General features: G+C 43.5%; 1 protein-coding gene across 1 annotated transcript; it reads left to right on the forward strand.

Moving 5' to 3' along the window:
- The first annotated feature begins 18372 nt into the window (after positions 1–18372).
- On the forward strand, positions 18373–19697 carry LOC100752941 (proteasome subunit beta type-5-like). Its single transcript, XM_035443063.1, has one exon. The coding sequence runs from the start codon at positions 18373–18375 to the stop codon at positions 18907–18909; it is 537 nt and encodes a 178-aa protein (XP_035298954.1). The 3' UTR covers positions 18910–19697.
- The last annotated feature ends 2774 nt before the right edge of the window (positions 19698–22471 follow it).

A 22471-nucleotide genomic window follows, 5' to 3' on the forward strand; every position in this document is an offset into this window, starting at 1 on the left:
ATTACAGGTGGCTATGAGCCACCAGACAGGAATTCTGGAAACCAAACTGGGACTCTGGAAGAGCCGGAATTGTTCCTAGCCTCTGAGCCATCCCTCGGCTCCCTTCAGAAGTTTTAAGTAACATAAAATTGTTTGGGTTAGAGACTATGTTTTTAGCAGTGGTGAGAGGCAGATAGAACAGGATGGAACCCGAGGACACAGAGACAATTTAGCTCTGTTTCAGAAACCCAGGAGAGGAAAGACAAAGGCTGACGCATGGCAATGAACAGAGGGCCCCAGTTCTAGGTCGCTGATGAAGACAACCGAGGCCGCTAGGCAATTACTTAAATAAAAGCATCATTTAAATTTTAACCTGGCATTAAAACTCCCCTTGAAACAAAAACCTCTTTTTATAAACCAAATAAGAAGACTAATAGGAATGGGAATATTTTCAACATATTGTGCTAAAAAGAAGTATCAATTACAAGGAGCTATTAAAAATGGCTAGGATGGGCCAGCAAGATGACTGAATGGCTAAAGGTGCTTGCTGTGTAGGATTGGAGACCTGAGTTCAAACTCCGGAGCCAACATAAAGATGGAGGGAAAGAACCAGCTCCACAAAGCTGTTTCTGACCTCTGCGCATGCGCCTTGTAAGAACTCCCACATGAAGTTATTCGGGTCAGGTGCCAGTGTTGGGAAGGGAAAAGTTTTGGCTACCTTGACCATTCTTTCTTTAAACATCGCTCTTGTCCGGTTTTCTACATATTAAGTATTTTAAAATACAGCACATTTAGGACTGGGGCATGAAAATGCTTGTATGCATTATCCAGCTCCATCAAATCCAAACACTTATGTGTCCTCCTCTCATCTAAAATGTCGCAGACTGCCTTCCAGTCCCTGCCATTGTCTCTCTCTCAATTCCCTTCCCCACATGTGTCGCCTACTTGTGTCAGATGCCTATAATTCCCACGAATACTCCATATTTACATGTGTATTTATGACATATCCATATAGCACTCTTTAGTATGTTTCTGAAACATATACACACAGTCATATTCCTGTCCAGCTCTGTCTAGTTTCTCATATTACATCCAGCATTTCAATGTTTTCTGATTTCAATCTCTTCCTCTCTTTCTGTGTGCCTGTGTGTGTGTGCCTGTGTGCACATACATGTGTGTGTGTGTGTGTGCCTGTGTGCACATACATGTGTGTGTGTGTGTGCCTGTGTGCACATACGTGTGTGTCTGTGTGCATGCATGCGTGTGTGTGTGTGTGTGTGTGTGTGTGTGTACGTGCGTGCTCGCTCAAGTGCCTGTGTGTGTGCATGCATGCTTGTATGGTATCCAAAGAGGCAAAAAGATGGTGTCAGATCATTAGGAGCTGGAGCTGTGAACAGCTTGATGTGTGTGGGTGCTGGGAACCATACTCTGAAAGAGCAGGGAAGCTCAACCCTCTCTCCACCCCCAGCTTCTTTATTTAGACTGATACAGTGTGTTCCTTTTATGTGTATAATGAATTTATTCTCTTTTGGTGGCTATTCTGGTTTTCTTTTACTCAGATAGTCTTGTCTCTGGACCTGAAGCTTCAGAGTTTCTGTAGAATACATAACTGCAAATGGAATTCTTGATAAAAAATGTGGTCTTTTTTAGCCTTACCAGGTTTAGCCAAATTTTCGCCAGAGTGTTCACACTAGTTTGTTTTCTCCTGGGTTGTATGAGAATTCTTGCTTATCTGTCTGTACTTGGGCTTATGTTTCTTCAATATTGAATCTGAAGCTGTCCTTTTAAGGGAGCAGGATGCCGTGTGACAACTGAAGAAGAGAAGTATTTGAATGTGTTCTGCTGCTGGCTTTGAAGACAGGCAGGGCTGCGAGTCCAGGAGCATAGCTCTCAGAAGAGGAAGGGGCAAGGAAACAGACTTCCCTTAAGAGCGTCTGGAGAAAATGTAGTCCTGTTGTCACTTTGACTTTGTTTGGTTCACTAAAACTAATCTCATCCATGTAAGAAAATACATGTGTGTTGCTGTAAGCCACCATGTCTGTAGTCGTTTGTTACAGCCCTCAAACTTGAATCATTAATGAAGAAAACATGCCACAGACTTGCCTTCTATCAAGTTGGGGGCAGGGGGATATACTGTTTCTTCTGCTCTTTTTGTTTTGTTTTGTTTTAGTTTACCAGCTAAGACTGCTAATTGAGTGTTGAATAGACATGGTAATAGTGATAACTTTTGACTTGTTTGTGAAATTAAACTGGGAGATCTCCCTGTTTCACCATGAAATAAGATACTCCATATTGGGGTAGAGAGATAGCTCAGCAGAGAAGACCATGGTTGCTCTTCTTGCAGAAGTTCTGAGTTCGATTCCAGGCATCCATACCAGGCAACTCACTGTGACTACAGTTCCGGGAGGGGGATCTGTTACCTTCAGCCTCCACTGGCACCAATACTCACCTGATATACCCACAGATACACATAATTTTTTAAACATTTTTTATGTGTATGGTTTTTTTTAAAGATTTTATTTATTTATTATGTATGCAACATTCTGCTTCCATGTATATCTGCACACCAGAAGAGGACACCAGGTCTCATAACGGATGGTTGTGAGCCACCATGTGGTTGCTGGGAATTGAACTCAGGACCTCTGGAAGAGCAGTCTGTGCTTTTAACCTCTGAGCCATCTCTCCAGCCCGATACACACAATTTTTAAGAAAAGGCACTTGATGTATGTGGTGGTTTGAATAGGTCTGGCCCTCATTGACTCATGTGTTTGAATGCCTGGCCCATGGCACTATTAGGAGGTGTGGACTTGCTGGAGTAGGTGTGGCCTTGTTGGAGGAAGTGTGTCACTGTGCAGATGGCTTTGAGGTCTTATATATTCAAGCTGCACCCAGTGTCCCACAGTTTCCTTCTGATCAAGATGTGGAACTCGGAGCTCCCTCTCTAGCACCAGTTCTCCTGCAAGCCACCATGACCCACCATGGTGCTAATGGACTAAACCTCTGAAACTGCCAGCAAGCCCCAATTATATGTCTTCCTTCCTTTATAAGAGTTGTTGTGGTCATGGCATCTTTTCACAGCAACAAAACCAAACTAAGACAACGTGGCATTATTAATCTTTGCATGATAGTCATATCCCAAACCAGAACAAAGTTAAATTGTACAAATGACCACATGTGACCTCTGAGGCTGAGTATAACAGATGTGCTGTTTCTACTTGGCTTTTGTGGCTCATTTGCCCTGGGGAGGCCATGTTGGGAGTGTTGATAGGACTCCCAAGCATCCTTTTGCAGGCACTAATGCAGCCAGGGTGCTCCTGCTAGCAGCATGTACCAATGTGTAACACCAAACCTAAGTCCCCTTAGGGCCATCCCAACCAAGCCTGCAGGTGACTGTGACTGTGACTTCATGAGAAACTCTGAGTGAAGGCTGCCCTAATTCCCAGCCCATAGAAACCGGGGGCAGAACACGGATGCTTATCACCAAGTTACTCTGTTAAGTTTCAGACTGATTTGTCATGCACCAATGGATACAAGGTTTGCAGAAACTGTGTTAGATTAAAGATGTGCACCTCTATGCCTAGTGTTATACAATTTTTTTAATGAATGGGGGCTAGAGAGATAGCTCAGCGGTTGAAAGTACTTGCTGCTTTTGCAGAGGACCTGGGTTCAATCCCCAACACCAATATGATGGTTCCCAACCATTTGAAACTCCAGTTCCAGGAGATCTGATGTCCTCTAGAGGTACAAACCTAGCCAGCCCCTAAGTAGGCGTGGCTACAGCTTTCCCTACACCCATATACATAAAATAAAATAATAACTGCAAAAATTAAAATAAAAAATGGGTTGATTTTTTTATTATATGCAGTTTCCCCATGTAGTGGGTTATCTATCTTTAGTGTGCAAATGTGCTGATTATATTGGACTTTTTCAATGGTAAAGCAAATATTACTGGAATTAAAAACAACTTACACCATCAGGCCTGTGTTCAAGCATCTCTACCCACTGAGCCATCTTGCCAGCTCTCAACTATCTAATTTTTTTTTTTTTTTGGTTTTTCAAGACAGGGTTTCTCTGTGTAGCTTTAGAGCCTATCCTGGCACTCGCTCTGGAGACCAGACTGGCCTCGAACTCACAGAGGTCCTCCTGCCTCTGCCTCCTGAGTGCTGGGATTAAAGGCATGTGCCACCAACGCCCCGCTCTATCTAAATTTTTTAAGAGTCTACACATCATTCTACTTTCCTAGCTCCCATTCATGCCAACCTGTTGCCTTTGTGTTTGGGGTGTCTTTAATGTCTACTTGTGTGTCAGTCAGCTTTCTCCCACTCTCACAAAATATTGGAGAGAAGCAGCATTAAAGGGGAATGGGTTTATTTTGGCTCATGGTTTCAGTGCTCTCACGCACTTGTCTCTTGGCCTCACTGCTGAGGTGAGGCTGAGCATCATGGCAGAGGTAAAGTCGGAAGCAGAGCTCCTGGGAAGTGGAGGTCAATGTGGGAACAGGGCAATCTATTAATACCTTCCCACACTGGCCTGCTAGCTTTCTTCATCTTCTTTTAATTTTAAAAATATTCATTTGTGTATTTTATGCATATTGATGTTTCTCTTGTGTGAACATCTGTTCACCATGTGTGTGTCTAGTGCCTGCAGAGGTAGGAAGAGCACATCACATCCCCTGGGACTATTCTTGATTGTAAACTGCCTTGTGGGTCCTGGGAATCCCACCCGAGTCCTCTGGGAAAGCAGCCAGTGCCATTAACCTCTGAGCTACCCCTTCAGCCCCACATAAGTCCTTTGCTTTTAAAAATAGATTTTACTCTTAGGAGAGATTTAGGTTTATAGAAGAAATGCAAAGGTAATGTAGACAGGTCTTACATGCCCCATGTTCACTCAACACTATACCAACATTTTCAGTTAATATGAAATATTCATCCAGTCAATAATGGTACAGTATTACTATCTGAAGTCTACAAGGTACTCTTATTTACTTAGCTTTTGTTTAAATATCTTTTTTTTTCTATTTTGGGATTCATCCAGCTTCTCAGATCACATTGAACAGGTATGCCTCCTTTGTGATCCTTTTGGCTGGAGTTTCTCAGACTTTTCTCAGTTTTGAGGACCTTGACAAGTTTCAGAAGTACTAGTCATCATGTGTATTTGTTTGTCCCTCAGCTGGCAGTTTTCTGATGTCTGTTTTGTTATAAAAAAAATCCCTTGCCAATCTGAGAGAGAGAGAGAGAGAGAGAGAGAGAGAGAGAGAGAGAGAGAGAGAACCCAAACATATAAAACTGGTGATGATAAAAAAGGGGGGGTGCTGCAGTCAATTCTAATGAAACCCAGTGGCTCATTGGGGAATATTTTGAAAACAGAAAAAAAAAGCATTTAGAATAAATGGATAAATTCCTAGACACTTACGGCCTACAAAACTTAAATAAGGAAGATTTAGTGATGTAAACAAGGTAAGTTTAAACCAGTAGGAGTCTCAAAAATAAAAGTAAAATAAAAATAAATAAAAGCCCAGAATTAAATGGACTCATTGCCTATTCTGCCAGAGTCTATTGTCATAAAATTGAGAATAATGCTATCACATTCCAGAGCCCAGGAAGGAAGGAAGAAGGAAAGAAAGCTATCAAGTCAGTAGTAGAAGCCAGCACAGAGCAAACTGCGGTGATGTTGGGGACTTTGGTCGAATATTGCTTAGCTTGGGTGGGTTTTTGTTTGTTTATTTTATTGGTCTTTTGCTTGTATATATGGCTTCCAATTTAGTGTTTTGGGTTTTTGTTTTGCTGTGTGTGTGTGTGTGTGTGTGTGTGTGTGTGTGTGTGTGTGTGCGTGCGTGCTCATGTGCGAGCACACAAGAGAGAAAGAGATTCTTGTGGAGTTTTAGAGGGTTGTTTTGTCTTAATTGTTGTGTTTTGGGGATTTGGTTTGTTTGACTTTTGTTTTGTTTACTTCTTGTTTTTTTTTTTTTTCTAAAGAAAGAAATGGCATGGAGCTGGGTAAGTGGGGGAGGCTGGGAAGATCTGGGAGGAGGAGTTGGGGGGGAAGTGATCAGAATACATTGTGTGAAAACTTTCTCTCAATAAAAATACAAGAAGTAATTTAGAACATTAAGATAATAAACAATCGCTTCAATCTGAAAAAATAAATTATGTACATATATGTGTACATATATACATCCGGACATATCTACTTACAGCCAGCATTATATTAAGTGGGGAAAATGGAAAAGCATTTCCTCTAGAATCAGGAACCACACAAGGGTCTCCATTCCTAACAGAATGCTTGAAGTCTTGGCTAGAGTTAGCTAGGAAGACAAGATGAAAAAAAGAAAGGAATACAACAGGGAGAGAAAGGCAGATGGCATGATACTCTACTTGACAGACCCTAAAGACTACACCAGAAGACTTTAGATTTGGTGAACACTTTCAGCAAATAGCAGGGTAAAGAAATCAACATACAAAAACCCATAGCTTTTCTACATACCAACAAAAAAAACGTGGCAAGAAAGAATTCAGGGAGAAAACCTCCCAAAAGGTGACAATGATAACCAGGTTTTTTAAAAAATGCAATCTACAAATAAACATAATCAAGAAAGTAAAAGATCTCTACGTTTGGACACTGAAAAAAAGGAACAGAAAGACACTAAAAGATGGAAAACCCTCCCATGATTGTGGATTGGCAGAATTAATATTGTAAAATTGACTACATTACAGAGCATGACCTATAGATTCAAAGCAATGCCCACAAAAATTCCAGTGACATTTTTCACAGAAGTAGCAAAAAGAATCCTAAAACTTATATGGTAGCAAAAAAGGCTAGAATAGCCAAAGCAATCCTAAGCAGAAGAGCAATGCTAAATGTATCCCAATACTTGATCTCAAACTATAAGCAAAGCCATAGTCAGAGCAGCAGCAAAAGCTTGGTACTGGTACAAAAGCAGCAGGTAGACCAATGGGCTAGGAGAGAGGACTAGGAAGCATGCCCATGCGGCTATGATTGGTCAGCCTCGGACAAAGGTGTAAAGTTACACATGTGAGCAAGGACAGTCTCCTTCAGGAGGTACTGAGACAACTGGGTAGGCACATGTAAAAAAATGAAACTGGATTCTTACCTTTCACCCAGCACAAAAATCCGTTCAAATTGGATCAAAGACCCCTATTTCTGAAGGGAAATACAGGTGACATGCTTCCTGTGACATTGGCCAAGACCTTTTGAAAAGTATTTGGAGTTCATGGGAATAATAACAAACACTGGTAGATCTGCTTGCGTGGATAAAAAGCTTCTGCAGCCACAGAAACAACTAGCAGTGGAGAGGCAGCCCGTAGATCAGGGAAACGTACAAGCATACAGCTAACAGGGCATCAATAAGGGCATGATAAGAAGGTATAATGGCATACATGCATAAAAATGTCACAATGAAATCCACTTCTTTGTTAACAAAAAATGAATTAAAAATAGAAAAGTAGATAGGAGAAAATAAGAGTAAAACCCAAAACCATGATCATTAGTGGATTTAGAGATGCAGACTTCTCACAGTAGTGTTTAAGATGTATTGAACAGAGGCTGGAGATGTGGCTTGGAGGTTAAAAGCCCTTGCTGCTCCTTCCGAGGACCCAGGTTTGATTCCCAGCACCCACTTGTCGACTCTTGCCTTCCCCCTGTCGAAGCAGGGTCTTTCTTGTTTCTGCTGATGTAGGACTTACTCCAGGCTAGTTGGTCTGTAAAGCCTCTAGGCCAGTAGCTCTCAACCTGAGGGTCTCGACCCCCACAGTGTCTCATATCAGATACTTATATTATGATTCATAGTAGTAGAAAAATTACAGTTACGAAATAGCAATGACAATAATTTTACAATTGGGGGTCACCACAGCATGAGGAACTGTATTAAAGGGTCGCAGCATTAGGAAGGTTGAGTACCCCTGCTCTAGGTAGTTCTGTCTCTGTCTCCCATCTTGTTGAAGGGGTGTTGAGATTACAGATGTATGCTTCTGTGTTGGGTTATCACTTTCTCATTTCGCCTTTTATGTAGGCTCCAGGGATTGAACTCCTGCCATCAGACCAGTGTGGCTAAGGCCCTCATTCACTGAGCCATTCCCTTACAATCATTTGTTGGGCCTCTGGACCACTGAAATTTCAAATTTCAGACCTGTTCCTGTAACCTGCTTCTTTTTTTTTTTTAATTTGGTTGTTTTATTTTGTTTTTCAGACAGGGTTTCCGTAGCCCTGGCTGTCCTAGAACTTATTCTGTAGACCAGGCTGGCCTCTAACTCAGCGATCCCCTGCCTCTGCCTCCCGAGTACTGGGATTAAAGATGTGTACCATCAAGGTCCAGTCCTATACCCAGTTTTGAGTGCAGTGGCCAAAACACAGGTTGTAAATTTTAAGATCTGCAACTTTCAGTACTTTCAAATCTTCTGCTCTGTTGAGCCTACTAATTCCTGAGAATATTCAAGTATGTTCACAAAGGCTAATATCCACACACAAAGATTACGAAAGGCATAAGACTGGGCATGGTGGCGCATGCCTTTCATCCCAGCATCAGGAGGCAGACAGGCAGATCTCTGTGAGTTCCAGGCCAGCCTGGTCTACATAGCAAGTTACAGGCCAACCAAGAACTCACTACTACATAGTGAGAACTTATCTCAAATTTAAAAAGGGGAGGGAGAGAGAAGGGGGTGACATGTGAAGCAGGCTTGTTTCTAATTTGAACTAATAAAAAATAATCTCTTGGGGGAAAAAACAACTCTCTAAGATGGGTACTTAGAAGTGGAGTCTTCCTTGCATGGCCATTGTTTCAAGCAGGATATTTGGGTGACTACTGGCTTCACAGAGAACTTTGACAAGGAATGGAAGAGAGCAGCAGTGTTAGCATCCTGAGAGCTACAACTAGTACTGTGAGGCCTGAGGTTATTGCTGACAGCAACAGCGTAACTTGATAGTTTCCGTGAGGATGGACCAATGGGAAGGACAGCAAGTACTCTGGGGACGTTAGGTTCCAAAGTAGGACCTTTGCAGCGAGTCAAAGTGATCGGATGCTGGGATGAACTGTCAAGAAAATGTAGCACCTTCTCTGTAGATGTCAAGGGGAAAGCAGGCTGCTTTCCATCAACATTGCTCCAACATAGTCCCTTCATTCACTCAGCATGTATGTCATGGATGCCCAGGACATGCTAGGTGCTCTCTGGGCACTTGGGATTCAGCTGTGATGGACAAAAATAACCCTTGTTGCTATGGAACTAGTGATGTCTTGGGGAGGTGGAAAACCAACCAATGGCCAAGGATTTCATCTGCTACACAGTATGAAAAAATGATGACTAACAGTGAGTTAGCCAAAAGCCTACTGCAGATACGTCAAATAATTGGTTTCTGGGGTGATAGCCAAGGTGAGAAACAGGAAGAACTGGGTGGACCTAAGGAAGAGATGCCATGGAGAGGAGAAAACATGCAGAGTTAGGCAGGTTTCGGGGGAGGTAAGGAAAAGGGCTGTATGGGAAGGACAGTAACTCAAGAGAAAGGAAGAACCTTCTGGATGCTTGGGTCTTGTTTTAAGAGCACTTGGAAGCAGCAGGAAGGTTTTAAGCAGGGAGGTATGATGACAGGGCTTGTATTCAGAAACATGTGTTCTGATGGCTGTGCAAAGGAAGGGATTAAAGGACTCATGAGACAGGAGCAGGGAGGACCATACAGGCAGTCTCCACAGTGGTCCCAAAGCAGGGAGGACCATGCAGATAGGCTCCACGGTGGTCCAGGAGCAGGGAGGACCATGCAGGCAGGCTCCGCAGTGGTCCAGGAGCAGGGAGGACCATGCAGGCAGGCTCCACAGTGGTCCCAAAGCAGGGAGGACCATGCAGATAGGCTCCACGGTGGTCCAGGAGCAGGGAGGACCATGCAGGCAGGCTCCACAGTGGTCCAGGAGCAGGGAGGACTACACAGGTAGGTCCTACAGTAGTCCAGGAATACACTGACAGGTTCTGCAGTTTTCCAGGAGCAGAGAGGATCATGCAGGTAGTCTCTGCTGTCATCCAGGTGAAAGACAAGGATAATTTTGCCAAGGGCAGAAAAGCAGTAGACGGCAAAATTTTTCCACAAGTTTGCATCCATCATTTCCAAAAGGAACTGTATTTTTATTATTTTTTTAAATCAAAACAATCAGACATGTGAGACGTTTTTTGCTGTTATTGTTGTTGTTTGACACAGGGTCTTTCTATTTAGTCCTGACTGTCCTGGCACTTGGTATGTAGACCAGGCTGGCTTCAAGTACAGATTTCCTAGCCCCCTGCCTCGTGAGTGCTGGGATTCACAAGCTTTTGTGAGAGCCACTTATATCAGTGTTTTCTGAATGGGGTGTGTGCATCATTGAGGCTTGGAAGGACATTCTTAGAAATGAGAGCCCTGGTGTCATTGCGGTGTTAGGGAAAGTCTTGATGGAGGTGTTTTAGACTTCTATCGGCAATGACACTTTCTCTTGGTCACTTCCCTAAAACACCCTGTGCCTGTTGCAAATAAAGTCAGAAGGCTGAGTTAGAGCATGACAAACAGAAGCTTGTGTGCCAGGCTGATGTGTCACTGAAAGTTTGTCTTTGCGGTATTTGGCATCAAACCCAGGGCCTTGTACAAGCTGAGCAAGCACTCCACCACCAAGCTATCTGCTGCCCTCTGCTGGCTGCTGTGGACACCAGACATCCATTTGGCGCTGATGCATCCATGGAGGCAAAACACGCACACACAGAAAATAAAACTAAATCTTTAATAATAATAATCCTACTAAGTTACTCTGTGTGAGTATATGTGCATCGTGTTTATCCTGGAGCAACAGATGGCTGTGAGCCACTGTATGGCACTGGGAACAGAACCCAGGTCTTCTGGAAGAGCCGAGAGTGCTTTTAATCACTGAGTAGTCTCTCTAGCCCCTTGAGACACAGTCTTGTCATGTAGCCACGCCTGACCTTGTATCACTGTGTAGCATGTTGGTGTTGAACTTTTGTTCCTCCTGCCTCAGCGTCTGTGTGCTGGGATTACAGGCATGTGCCACCACGCACAGCTTCAGTGAAGGTGTTTATGAAAAAGGAATGTCATGATAAAAAGCATTTATAAACAAAGTGAGTTGGTGAGCATAGATGGATTTTTCCATCTCCAGAGAGATTTTAGGGCTCCCAGCTCACAAAAAACAACACGGAGACTTATTATTAATTATGAAAGCTCAGCCTTAGCTTAGGCTTGTTTCTAACGAGCTCTTATCACTTAAATTAACCCTTTAAAAAATCTACGTTCTTTCATGAACTCATTGCTTCATCTCCATTTTGCCCATCCTGCTTCCTCTGTGTCTGGCTGGTGACTCTCCCTTTCTTCCTCCAGCATTTTCTCTGTCTGGCACTCCTGCCTAACTATTGGCCATTTAGCTTTTTTATTAAACCAATCACAGTGACACATCTTCACAGAATGTAAAGGAATATTCCACAAAGGTAAAATCCCTGGGTCCTATCCCTGCCATGCCTCCCTCCCTGTCCCAGTTAACAAACTGGAGTGAGAACGCCTGAGACAGGGAAATCACTTAGAAAACTATTGCATTGTACAGAGGAGAGATAATAAAGATATAGATTAGAATGATGTTGCCAGAATCGGGCAGAGAGCAATAGGATGAAAGGTATCCCAAGGCTGATGAACCCCACACAACACCACGGAACCAGTCAGTGGGACGGAAGTGCTCAGAGATCGACACTGAGATGGTGAATCTTACATCATAAGGAAGTAAGATACCAAACAGGGATGACTTGGGGGTAAAATAAGTGGGACAGAATTGTCTCACAACTGTGTGGATTTACAGCGCTTAAAATGGCTAAGGTTATAAAAAGTGTGCTATATTTTTATGAGAAGGAAAGAAAGAGGAAACAGGATGAAGAATTGAGTGGCCACAGCAAGTGTTGTTAGCCAACAGTAGGCTAGAGGGAAGAATGCCATAGTTGCGACTTGTCAGACACGTCAAGGAAACAATGTCGACCATTCAGCTTAAGTCCTGCCATGGAGAAGTGTGACGTCTGGTGACCAACTGAGCTCGTCCAAGAGCCAGTTCTTGCAGACAGACCTGGAGAGAAAGAAGAACCGGAGGACACAACGATACTGCCCACCTTCCTGGATCCCCAGGAGGATGGACACTGTTTTGCTTTCTTTTCTTCACAGGATGCTCGTGCTGAGACTAAGGAGCTGCCATCAAAGCAGGACATGCAAAACCACGTTATAGTGCATTCGGTCACAGGGTGAGGGCATTGCAGAGCCAGGCATCTCAAGAGCAGAAGGCTGTCCCACTGCTGGCAAGTGCTAACACTGGACATCACAGGCAACCAGGGTGCTCAGGACACCCGGGATCATACCTGAGGCTTACAGCAGCCTCTGAGGCAGGTGACTGTCTCCTAGTGCAGTCAGGATTAGGAAATGTCAGGAGACATTTGAAATCTGAAGCATTTAAAAACTGAACAGGCTGCACTCTGCCAGAAGACCCCTGGGGGATATGGTGGCGTCCTCCATAGCTGTGCGCCTGTCTTCTGGAGAACCGTCTGCACATGGGCAATTGTGTCGATTGTCACTGAACCGAGAAAAGGAAGCTGTGTTCACAGAGTCCCACAGGGACCAAGCCCCTTAAAATGGACTCTGCTCTCGCATTTCTTTATAAACCACACATTAAGATCATCTGGAGAGATTTTAGGGAGAGGTGGCCAGGTATCTCTCCAAATTTAGGAATCAGAGTTTCTTGGGATGCAATTTGGGAGCCTGTAAGACAGTTGCCCTGGCAATTGTGTGGAGAGCCAGGTTTGGGAACTGTTGGATGCATCCCAAGAACGGGCTGTCAGAAGTGGAGGGAGCTTTCCTCATTGAAGACGTCAGATGGGGAGCCTAAGGAAGCCCCGTGGGTAGAAAACCCGCTTGCTTTCTTCTTCAACCTCCGCTTTGTCTTATATCCCTGTCATCCCCCTCTTTATGCTTGGTGCCTGCAGTCGTGAAGTTTTTCCTCCCTTTGCTGGCAGTACAGTTGACACTGGAATAGCAGCGCCGCACAGTGGGAAGGAACAAGAACTACAGCTCTACGCGCAGCGCCGGATGGCTCTTTAGTAGAGCCAGGGGCTGCAGGTGTCCGCGTGTTCTGCAGGGGGCAGCACACCCCTAAATGTTTAGATGGCCACAGTCCTTGGTAGTCCGGGGTACATGATTTCAAAGGAAATCCCTGGAGAGGATATAAGGTTGAAGATCTGTGCTAGATCTGAAACCTCAATCCTCCACCTTGTGAAACTAGAATAAACCTGGAAGATTCCAAGCGCAGCGGCACGAACAAGCCTTGTCTTGAAGTTAAACCTATGGTGCATGGCTGTCATGATTGGTGTTAGCGGTTGGTACCACCAATGCTTCAGTTGGCTTTCTAAATACAAGGCTGACACGTACCCAGTGTCAGACATTTCCTTGGAGAAAATCCCTTTTCACGTGTACTTGAATCAGACATCAATGAATACATTAGGCACCTTTTCTGGTGATATTTCAACACGATGATGCATAGGTTGGTGTTGGTGGGACAGGGTTGGGTGACTGATAGTATTGCTTTTGTTGTTGTGGGGTGGGTCTGTTTAAAGTTTATTTATTGATTCTCTCTCTCTCTCTCTCTCCTCCTCTCTCTCTCTCTCTCTCTCTCTGTGTGTGTGTGTGTGTGTGTGTGTGTGTGTGTGTGTGTGTGTGGATACATGAGTTTATGAGTATCACGTGCATGTACGTGCCTTCAGAAGCCGGGGGCTCTTATCCCCGGTAACTGGAGTTATAGTGTGATAACTGCCTGATGAGTGTGGAACCTAAACCCCAGTCCTCTGCAAGAGCAAAACATATTCTCAGCCACTGGGCATCTCTCCAGGTCGGGTGAAGTTGTTTTAATTATGTTTGTTTGTTTGTTTGTTTGTTTTTAGACAGGGTCTCTCTCTGTCTCTATGTCTCTGTCTCGCCTCCCTTCCTCTTTCCCTCCCACCCCCTCCCATTATGTAGCTCTGGCTGTCCTGAAACTTGCTCTGTAGACCAGGCTGGCCTAAAACTCAGAGATTCACCTGCCTCTGCCTCCCAAATGCAGGGATACTAAGCTCGTTTTTATTGGTTCCCATATGGCAAAGTTCTCTCTCTCCTTCTCCCTTGCCTCCCATTATACACCTCTGACGTTTGTGCCTGGACACACTCCTTCCAATGCATGCTTAGTGACTCCACTAAATTAATATACATGGATGTGTAATGAAGTTACATAAATCTGCCAACTACCTGATTGTTTCCTTTTTGAAAATTAACTAATTACATTTTATGGTGCATAATATTTGCACATCTTTATAGAGCACAAATGGTACTTTATGGTAATTCAATACATACAATGTATAATGATCAAATCCAGATAATAAACATTTCCTTCTCTTCAAATGTAAGTTATTTCTTCAAAAATGTTACTCCATTCACTTATTTATTGTGTATTGTGTGGGCACGCGTGAACCATGGCACACATGTGAAGATTAGAAACAATTTGTGGGAGTTAGTTCTCTCCTTACACTTTGTGTGACCTGAGGACCAAATTCAAGACATCAGGCACAGCAGCAAATGCCACTGAGCTATCGGGTTGACCCCAACCTTGGTCATTTCTATATGTTGGAAATTTCATTCATTTGTAGTCAATTTTAAATAGTCTGAAGTTTTTTAACCTACTGTCACCTATGATAAAGAAGAGCCACCTTACCTGCATTTGATGGCCCCATTGGACTTATTTCTGACTCTCCTCCCCATCGTCCCCTGCTGTTCTCAGACACCAGTAATCTCTATTCAGTTTCATTCTCTGAAATATTAACTGAGAGTTTCCACAAGCAAATGTGAGTGCAGTGTGTTTGTAATTTTGTGTCTGGCTTGTTTCATTTGGCATAATTACCTCCAGTTCCATCCACATTGAGGCAAACCACAGGATTTCATTCTTTCTTGTGGCTGAATTGTATACTCCATTGTATACTCCACTGTATACACTATTGTATACTCCATTTTATACACAATTGTATACACTATTGTATTACTCCATTGTATACACTATTGTATACTCCATTGTATACACTATTGTATACTCCATTGTATACACTATTGTATATTCCATTGTATACTCCATTGTATACATCATTGTATACTCCATTGTGTGCTCTATTGTATACTCCATTGTATACTCTATTGTATACTCCATTGTATACTCCATTGTATACTCCATTGTATACTCTATTGCATACTCCATTGTATACTCCATTGTATACTCTATTGTATACTCCATTGTATACTCTATTGTATACTCCATTGTATACTCCATTGTATACTCTATTGTATACTCCATTGTATACTCTATTGTATACTCCATTGTATACTCTATTGTATACTCCATTGTATACTCCATTGTATACTCTATTGTATACACCATAGAATATACCACATATGCTCCATTGTATACACCACATTTCAAACTCCTTTCATCCACTGAAAGGCAAGTGGGTTGATTCCACATCTTTACTATTATGGCTAGCTCGGCAATAGCTATGGTAGTAGAAGTGTCTTTTGGGGGTAACAATCTTTGAATTTATACTAGTAGTGGAGTCACTGATTCCTACAGCATTCTATTTTCAGTTTTTGTGAGAAATTTTCATTTTGATTTTATGACTGTTATAATTTATGTTTCCTGTAACAACTGTCTTATTGGGTTTTGTTGTTTCTTTGGTAATAGTCTGCCTAACTGGATGAGGTGAAAGTCAATTACGGTATTTTTAAGAGTTATTTTTATTATTTTTAAAGCATGTGTATTTATTTCACCTATATGTATGCATATGTGCCTGTGTATGCTCTGTGTGTGTTGTGTGTGTGTGCACACGCACTCGTGCGTGCAGATATTTGCAGAGGCCAGAAGAGAACATCAGAGTTATAGCCAGTTGTGATGTGGAGCTGGGAGTTGAACCCAGGTCCTCTGGAGGAGCAGCCAGTGCTCTTGACCACTGAGCCATTTTTCTAGCCCCTGGTGTTCAGCTTTTGAATTCTTTATACATTCTGCATACCCATCACAGGCAGAAGAATGAAATTAGGACTTCTGCTCTCTGTACACAATAATCAGCTCAGAGTAGATCAAAGGCCTCCAAGCCCACACATGTTGCAAAAGAAAAGATCTCAGCCTTTCATGGCTGAACTGTATTCCACAGTGTATTGATACCATAGGTTTCTGTTTTGTTTGTTCATTTGGGATGATTGAATTGTTCAGACATTTATCTCTTGATTGGCATTTGTGTGGCTTCCATATCTTGGCTGTGAGAATGATGGTGTAATAAACATGAAAGTGCAGGTGTCTCTTTGGCATAGAGTTCCAGTAGTGGGGTCTTTCAGTACTTCAGTATTTTGTTTGTTTTACTATGTGCCTCTCTGGCCTCAACCTTACCATATAGCTGAGGATGACTTTCACTTCTGATCCTCCTGCCTCTGCCTTCCTAGTGCTGGGATTTCACACCTATACTTAAGTGTGTGTGTGTGTGTGTGTGTGTGTGTGTGTGTGTGTGTGTGTGTGTTTAGTATATGTGTATGTACACGTGTGCTGGTGCATGTATCCATGCATGTGCATGTGGAAACCAGTGAAGGATGTTGGGTATCTCCCTCAATCACTTTCTGGCTTAGCCTCTCAATGAACCTGTAACTTGCTATTTGGAGCAGACTGGTTGGCCAGTGAACTCCAAGGATCCCCCGTCTCTGCTCCCACAACACTGGGGTTCCAGGTGTGTGTGCTAGTGCCCAATGTGTTTACTTGGTGAGACCCCAGGACCTGCCTGTCTCTGCACTCCAGTGCTAAGGCACAGGGCTTTTTATGTGAGTGCTTGGAATTTAAAGCCAGGCTCTCACGCACGCACAGCCAGTGCTCTTACCCACTGAGCCATCTCTCCAGCACCTTCTCCCTATTTCTTTAATTTTTGAGGAACCTCTAAAATGTTTTTCATAACACCTCACTAATATTCCTTCTCACTACCAATGATCTTATTTTCTGACTCTGTTTTGGGTGAGATTGAACCCAGGGCCTTGCACATACTAAGCAAACACCGTTCCCTGACATACATCTCCAGATCCTTGTTTTCTTTTCTCTCTCTCTTTTTTTATTAATTTATTCTTTACATTCCAATCCCAGATCCCCTCCCTCCTTTCCTCCCGCTCCCTCCACTCTCCCAATCTCCCATCTGCTCCACGGAGAGGGTGAGGCCTCCCCTAGGAAGTCTACTAAGTCTGTCCCATCATCTGGTTGAGGCAGGACCAAGGTACCTCTCCACCCCCACACCCCTGTGTCCAGGCTGAGCAAGGTATCTCTCCATATAGAATGGGCTCCACTAAGTCAGTTTGTGCATTAGTGTTAGATCTTGGACCCACTGCCAGTGGCCTCATATATTGTCCCATCCACAATATTGTCACCTATATTAAGGGGGTCTAGTTCAGTCTTATGCAGGTTCCCCATTTGTCAGACCTGACTCAGTGATCTCTCACTAGCTCAGGTCAGCTGATTCTGTGGGTTTCCCCATCATGGTTTTGACTCCTTTGTTCTCTTTGATTGTACTCCAGGAGCTCAGCCCAATGGTTAGTTGTGGATTTCTGCATCTGCTTCCACCTGTTTCTGGAAGAGGGTTCAAGCTTCTCTGGGGTTATGGATTATAGGTTGGGTATCCTTTGCTTTATGTCTGGTATCTAGATCCTTTTTTTAAATAGACATACTTGGGCCTGTACTTGGGGAGGAGCCCTAAGAAGGCTGCCATTAGTTTTGAATTGGCATAACTCTTTCTGGCAGATGGCCGGTTAGTTTGCTTCTGTACTTTGTTTTCTAGCTGCTCAGCACTCTAAAGTTACCCTCAAAGCCAAGATCCTGTGGGTTCTGTAATGATTTCTGCACTGGCTTGTTTCTTCTGATATATATATATATAATATATATATATATATATATATCTGTCTCCCTGATTAGACTCTGAACCTTTTCTACTGCAGGCTTCACACCAAGACCTCTCATGCCTTCAGAACGCTTGCCTCTCATTGTTGAACTTGCATTACCTGAATGATACAAATATTAAGGTTGATATTTTGAATGATGAGGAAAGAGATTTTTGAAGAATAAGGAATAAAAGAAAACTAAGAGAAAGAGAGAGGACATTTTTTTAAAATGTCTCTAAAAGACTAGCTCACCAAGGAAAGAGAATGGTGGATACAAGAACCCTGAGGATGGAGAGAAAGAACAACTGAAAGCTCACGTATTGATCCACAACTTCAAGACAGAGGGGGGGGAGGGAGGGAGGGAAAGGAAGGGAGGGAGGGAGAGAGAGAGAATACACTGGAACTAGCTTACTAGACATGACGCTGGCTAGCGTGTTGCAGCTGCCGATGCCGGTGAACCAGCATGGGTTTTTTGGACTCGGAGGTCGTGCAGATCTGCTGGACCTGGGTCCGGGGAGTCCTGGTGATGGGCTGAACCTGGCCGCGCCCAGCTGGGGTGTCCCAGAGGAGCCAAGAATCGAAATGCTTCATGGAACCACCACACTGGCCTTCAAGTTTCGTCATGTTGCAGCTGATTCCCGGGCCACAGCAGGAGCTTATATTGCCTCCCAGACGGTGAAGAAAGTAATAGAAATCAACCCTTACCTTCTGGGCACCGTGGCTGGGGGTGCAGCGGATTGCAGCTTCTGGGAGCGGTTGCTGGCTCGACAATGTCGAATCTATGAGCTTCGAAATAAGGAGCGCATCTCTGTCGCAGCGGCCTCCAAACTTCTTGCTAACATGGTGTATCAGTCCAAAGGCAAGGGGCTGTCCATGGGCACCATGATTGTGTCTGGGCTAAGAGAGGCCCTCCGTGATGAATGTCTCACGGCTCTGCCCTCTCCAACATCCTAGGGTCTCGAACACAACCTGGATTCACTCTCACAGCTTTATGCAATTGCCTCTTAGGGTCTCTTGTCTTCTCAAGGCTTTCACAGAGGAGCTTCCCTACCACAATTGCCTGGCCTCAGCAGCTCTCTGTAACCATGAAGAAAGATTCCGTGACCCCTTTACTCTTGAATCCTGGCCACATGGATGACACTGCCAGCTTGGAATAGATCCTCACCCCTTGGAACCACATCAGCATCAGCCTTTGTTTGCAGTTGCTTTTTAGGGTCAGGAAAGTCCTTAAGCCTTTTCCTTTCCCAAGTTGGAGGCTTAGCCAAGAGGCATCTTCCCCGAGGGTAGCCTTCCCTTTATTCCAATGCAGATCAGGCCTCTCCTTCTTATCTCATTTAGCCCAAGCAGTGGCTGTGACATAAAGTTTCCTGGTGCTCTTTTCCTCTTTAAATTGCACATTTTTATTCTGCTTCATTGATCTTTTTCATTGTAAACTGTAAGAGTGATCACTGGTAACAGAGTCACTATGAGGTTGTCTTGGAAACGCCTCTGCCGAATAACTTACTCTTTTTCTTTTAAAATTAGTTTCAGGCAAGTTCTTAGGACAAGAGCAAAAGGCAGCCATAATTCTTGTTGAAATATCATAAGAATCATCTCTAGTCCAGTTTTGAGTATTGCTCCTTCTGAAACCTCTTGAGCTAGGCCTCCACAGTCCACATGACTCTCAGCACTATTGTTTTCCTAGCTCTTACTGAAGGGACCAGACCCTCACTCAGCCCCTGCTTTAGCAGCCATGACCGGCTGCAGAAAAGACCCAGCAAGACAAAGGCCCCTGACTCAGCAACATGTGCTGAATTTCAGACCTTGCCCTTCACTAGGAAGTCAGATACCCTCCATGTGGCAAGGAACCAATCAGAAGTTAGCTGGCAGACTCTGAATGTACATTATGATAACAGTGGATTGCAGAGCATAGCAACCCCCGTGGGAGAGCCTATAGGCCATAGCAACCAACCTGTTGCAGTTGACCAATCAACTCAGGATAGGTTGTCCAAGCCTGGAAATGCACCAATCCTGAGACTGTTGTGGACCCCCAGACAGTACCCTTGTTCACCCCAATAAATTCCCTGCCTCTCAATCCCTCCAGGTCCTTCTCGCCCCACCCACTGTGTCAGGAGGTCAGAGGAACTGAGTTAAATACAGTTAACTCGTTAAACAATAAAAGACTCTTTAATAAATCATAAATATATCACTACACTGCAATACTAAGTCTGGTCACTTGGAAAGCAACATGGACACTTCTAAAAACTTAAACTAGAACTTTTCAACATGATCCAGCAATATCACTTCTAGGTATACGGCCCGGAGAATCACAGCTTACTGCAGAAGTACTCGCACGCCCTGTTCATTACAGTGCTAGCCACAATAGCAAAGTCACAGAATCAGCCTAAGAGTCCAACAACATGAATAAAGCAAAAGCGGTACTTAAACTTTGTGGAATATTGTTTAGTCATTAAAAAGAGTAAACATTGTCATTTTTAGGAAGACAGTTGGAAGTGGAGATCATTATGTTAAGCAAAATAAACCAAACAGAAAGATAACCATCACATTTTCCTCCCGTATGTGTAGGAGAGGAAGAGGGAGACGAACTTGAAAGCAAAGGGGTAGGTGGGTTGTTTACAGGAAATGGATATGAGCCAACTATGTATGTATAGGGATGAAAAATGCACAGTGCAACACCATTTTGTATACCAACTTAAAATAAAAACACATTTGGAAAATAGGTGTTTAATTTTTGCATACACTCATTGTACTGGCTACTTTTATAGCAATTTGACATGCTAGAGTCATCTGAGGGGAACCTCTATTGAGATCTGTAGGCAGGCCTCTAAGGCATTTTCTTAATTAGTAATTGATGAAGGAGGGCCCAGCCCATTGTGGGTGGTGCCATCCCTAGGCTGGTGGTCCTGGGTTCTATAAGAAAGCAGCCTGAGAAAGTCATGGGGGGAAACCAGTAAGCAGTACCCTTCATGGCCTCTGCATCAGCTCCTGCCTCCAGGTTCCTGCCCTGCTTGAGTTTCTGTCCTGACTTCCTTCAGTAATGAGCTATGATGTAGAAGGGTAAAAACCAAATAAGTCCTTTCCTCCCCAGATTGTTTTGCTTATTGGGTTTCAATAACCCTGACTACTAGGACACTCAATATACTACTTCTAGAGTGTTTTTAAAGCAAAATTCAGAACTGTCTGTGTCATTTGGGTCTGTTTCTAAGCAAAACAGCTCCCAGTCTCTGAGGTGAGTGCTTCTCTTTGGAAGCTTTTTCCATGCTGCTGGGGACAAAGTAATCCATTGATTTTCTCGCTGTAAAAGTGAGATGCTGGGATCTGGACCAGTGACTTGGTCACGGTTGTAAAAATAAGTCTGGAAGGAGTGAAATCCTAGGGCAGAGCACATTGGTTAATTGGGTTTCTGATTAACTATGGGTTAATGAGAAGACACTTTTTGTCTGAAATCGCTCTAAATTGCCTCAGTCCATTTCCTTGCTTTAATAAGTTGCCTAATGAACATAATTAAATCTCCTCTTACCGATTCAGCATCCTGCAGGGTCTCAGGATCATCACTCTGAACACGATATGTAATTCTATGCTGCACTGTGGCTGCAGCAGAAGGTACACATATCCTTACTTAAAAATGTAGACACTGGCTGGGGACATGGCTCAGCTGCAGAACACTTGCCTGGCAGGCAGGCACTGCATGGCATAAGTAAACAAATATTAAATTAATGAATCTATGGGATTTGTGTCTTTCAATGTATGTAAATTTATCATAGATAAACAAAAAATGTCTGGAATAATAGACCAGTCCTTCATTCTCCTGGGACTTTCAAATTCATGAAACTTAACACCATTCATAAAACATTTTTTTAAAAAAAGAGAAAAACCTAGGACCAAGAATAGCAAAAGGGGTCTTTATAGCCAGAGCTAAATGTAGTCTGCTGGCTGAAAACCCAAAAGCCCTGTCGCTGTATTGGGCTACCATTCTCCATTGATATAAGATTCTCTTCATTTATTTCCCTCCCCACAAAAAAGTGGAATCCTTCTCAAAATGGATTATTCAAGAATGATTATAAACCCCACTAAAACATCAACTCTATGGGGCAGGGGCTTATGCCTATTTCATTCAGTGATACATTCTTGAGACCTAGAATGCCTGCCCCTTAGAAAACCCCTAATAAATGCTAAGTGCTTCAAGGAACAGGATGAAGATGGGATGTTTATTACGCACAAGGTAACGACTTCGGAGCGTGTGAAAAATAAAACCACAGCCTGTGTTTTATGGCATGCAGCTCTACATTAACCTACTGGACATTCATTAGGATTGGTGATGCAAGGATACAAATTAATGTGTGGGGTAGGAATACAGTTCAGTGGGAGAGCACTTGGCTAGCACATACCAGGCCCTATGTTCAGGTCCCAACATTGAAAAGAAAGCAAACGCGCACACACGCCAGCAAGGAGGGGCCTGCAGAGCGCTTTCCTCAGGACCAGTCTACAGTGGATCAGTGCAGGCATCTAAGGTTGC

The sequence above is a fragment of the Cricetulus griseus genome, chromosome 3, assembly GCF_003668045.3.
Source record: "Cricetulus griseus strain 17A/GY chromosome 3, alternate assembly CriGri-PICRH-1.0, whole genome shotgun sequence".
Classification (NCBI taxonomy): Eukaryota; Metazoa; Chordata; class Mammalia; order Rodentia; family Cricetidae; genus Cricetulus; species Cricetulus griseus.

Coding starts and splice junctions, on each gene's coding strand:
- LOC100752941 (XM_035443063.1), top strand. CDS start 18,373: ATGACGCTGGCTAGCGTGTTGCAGCTGCCGATGCCGGTGAACCAGCAT.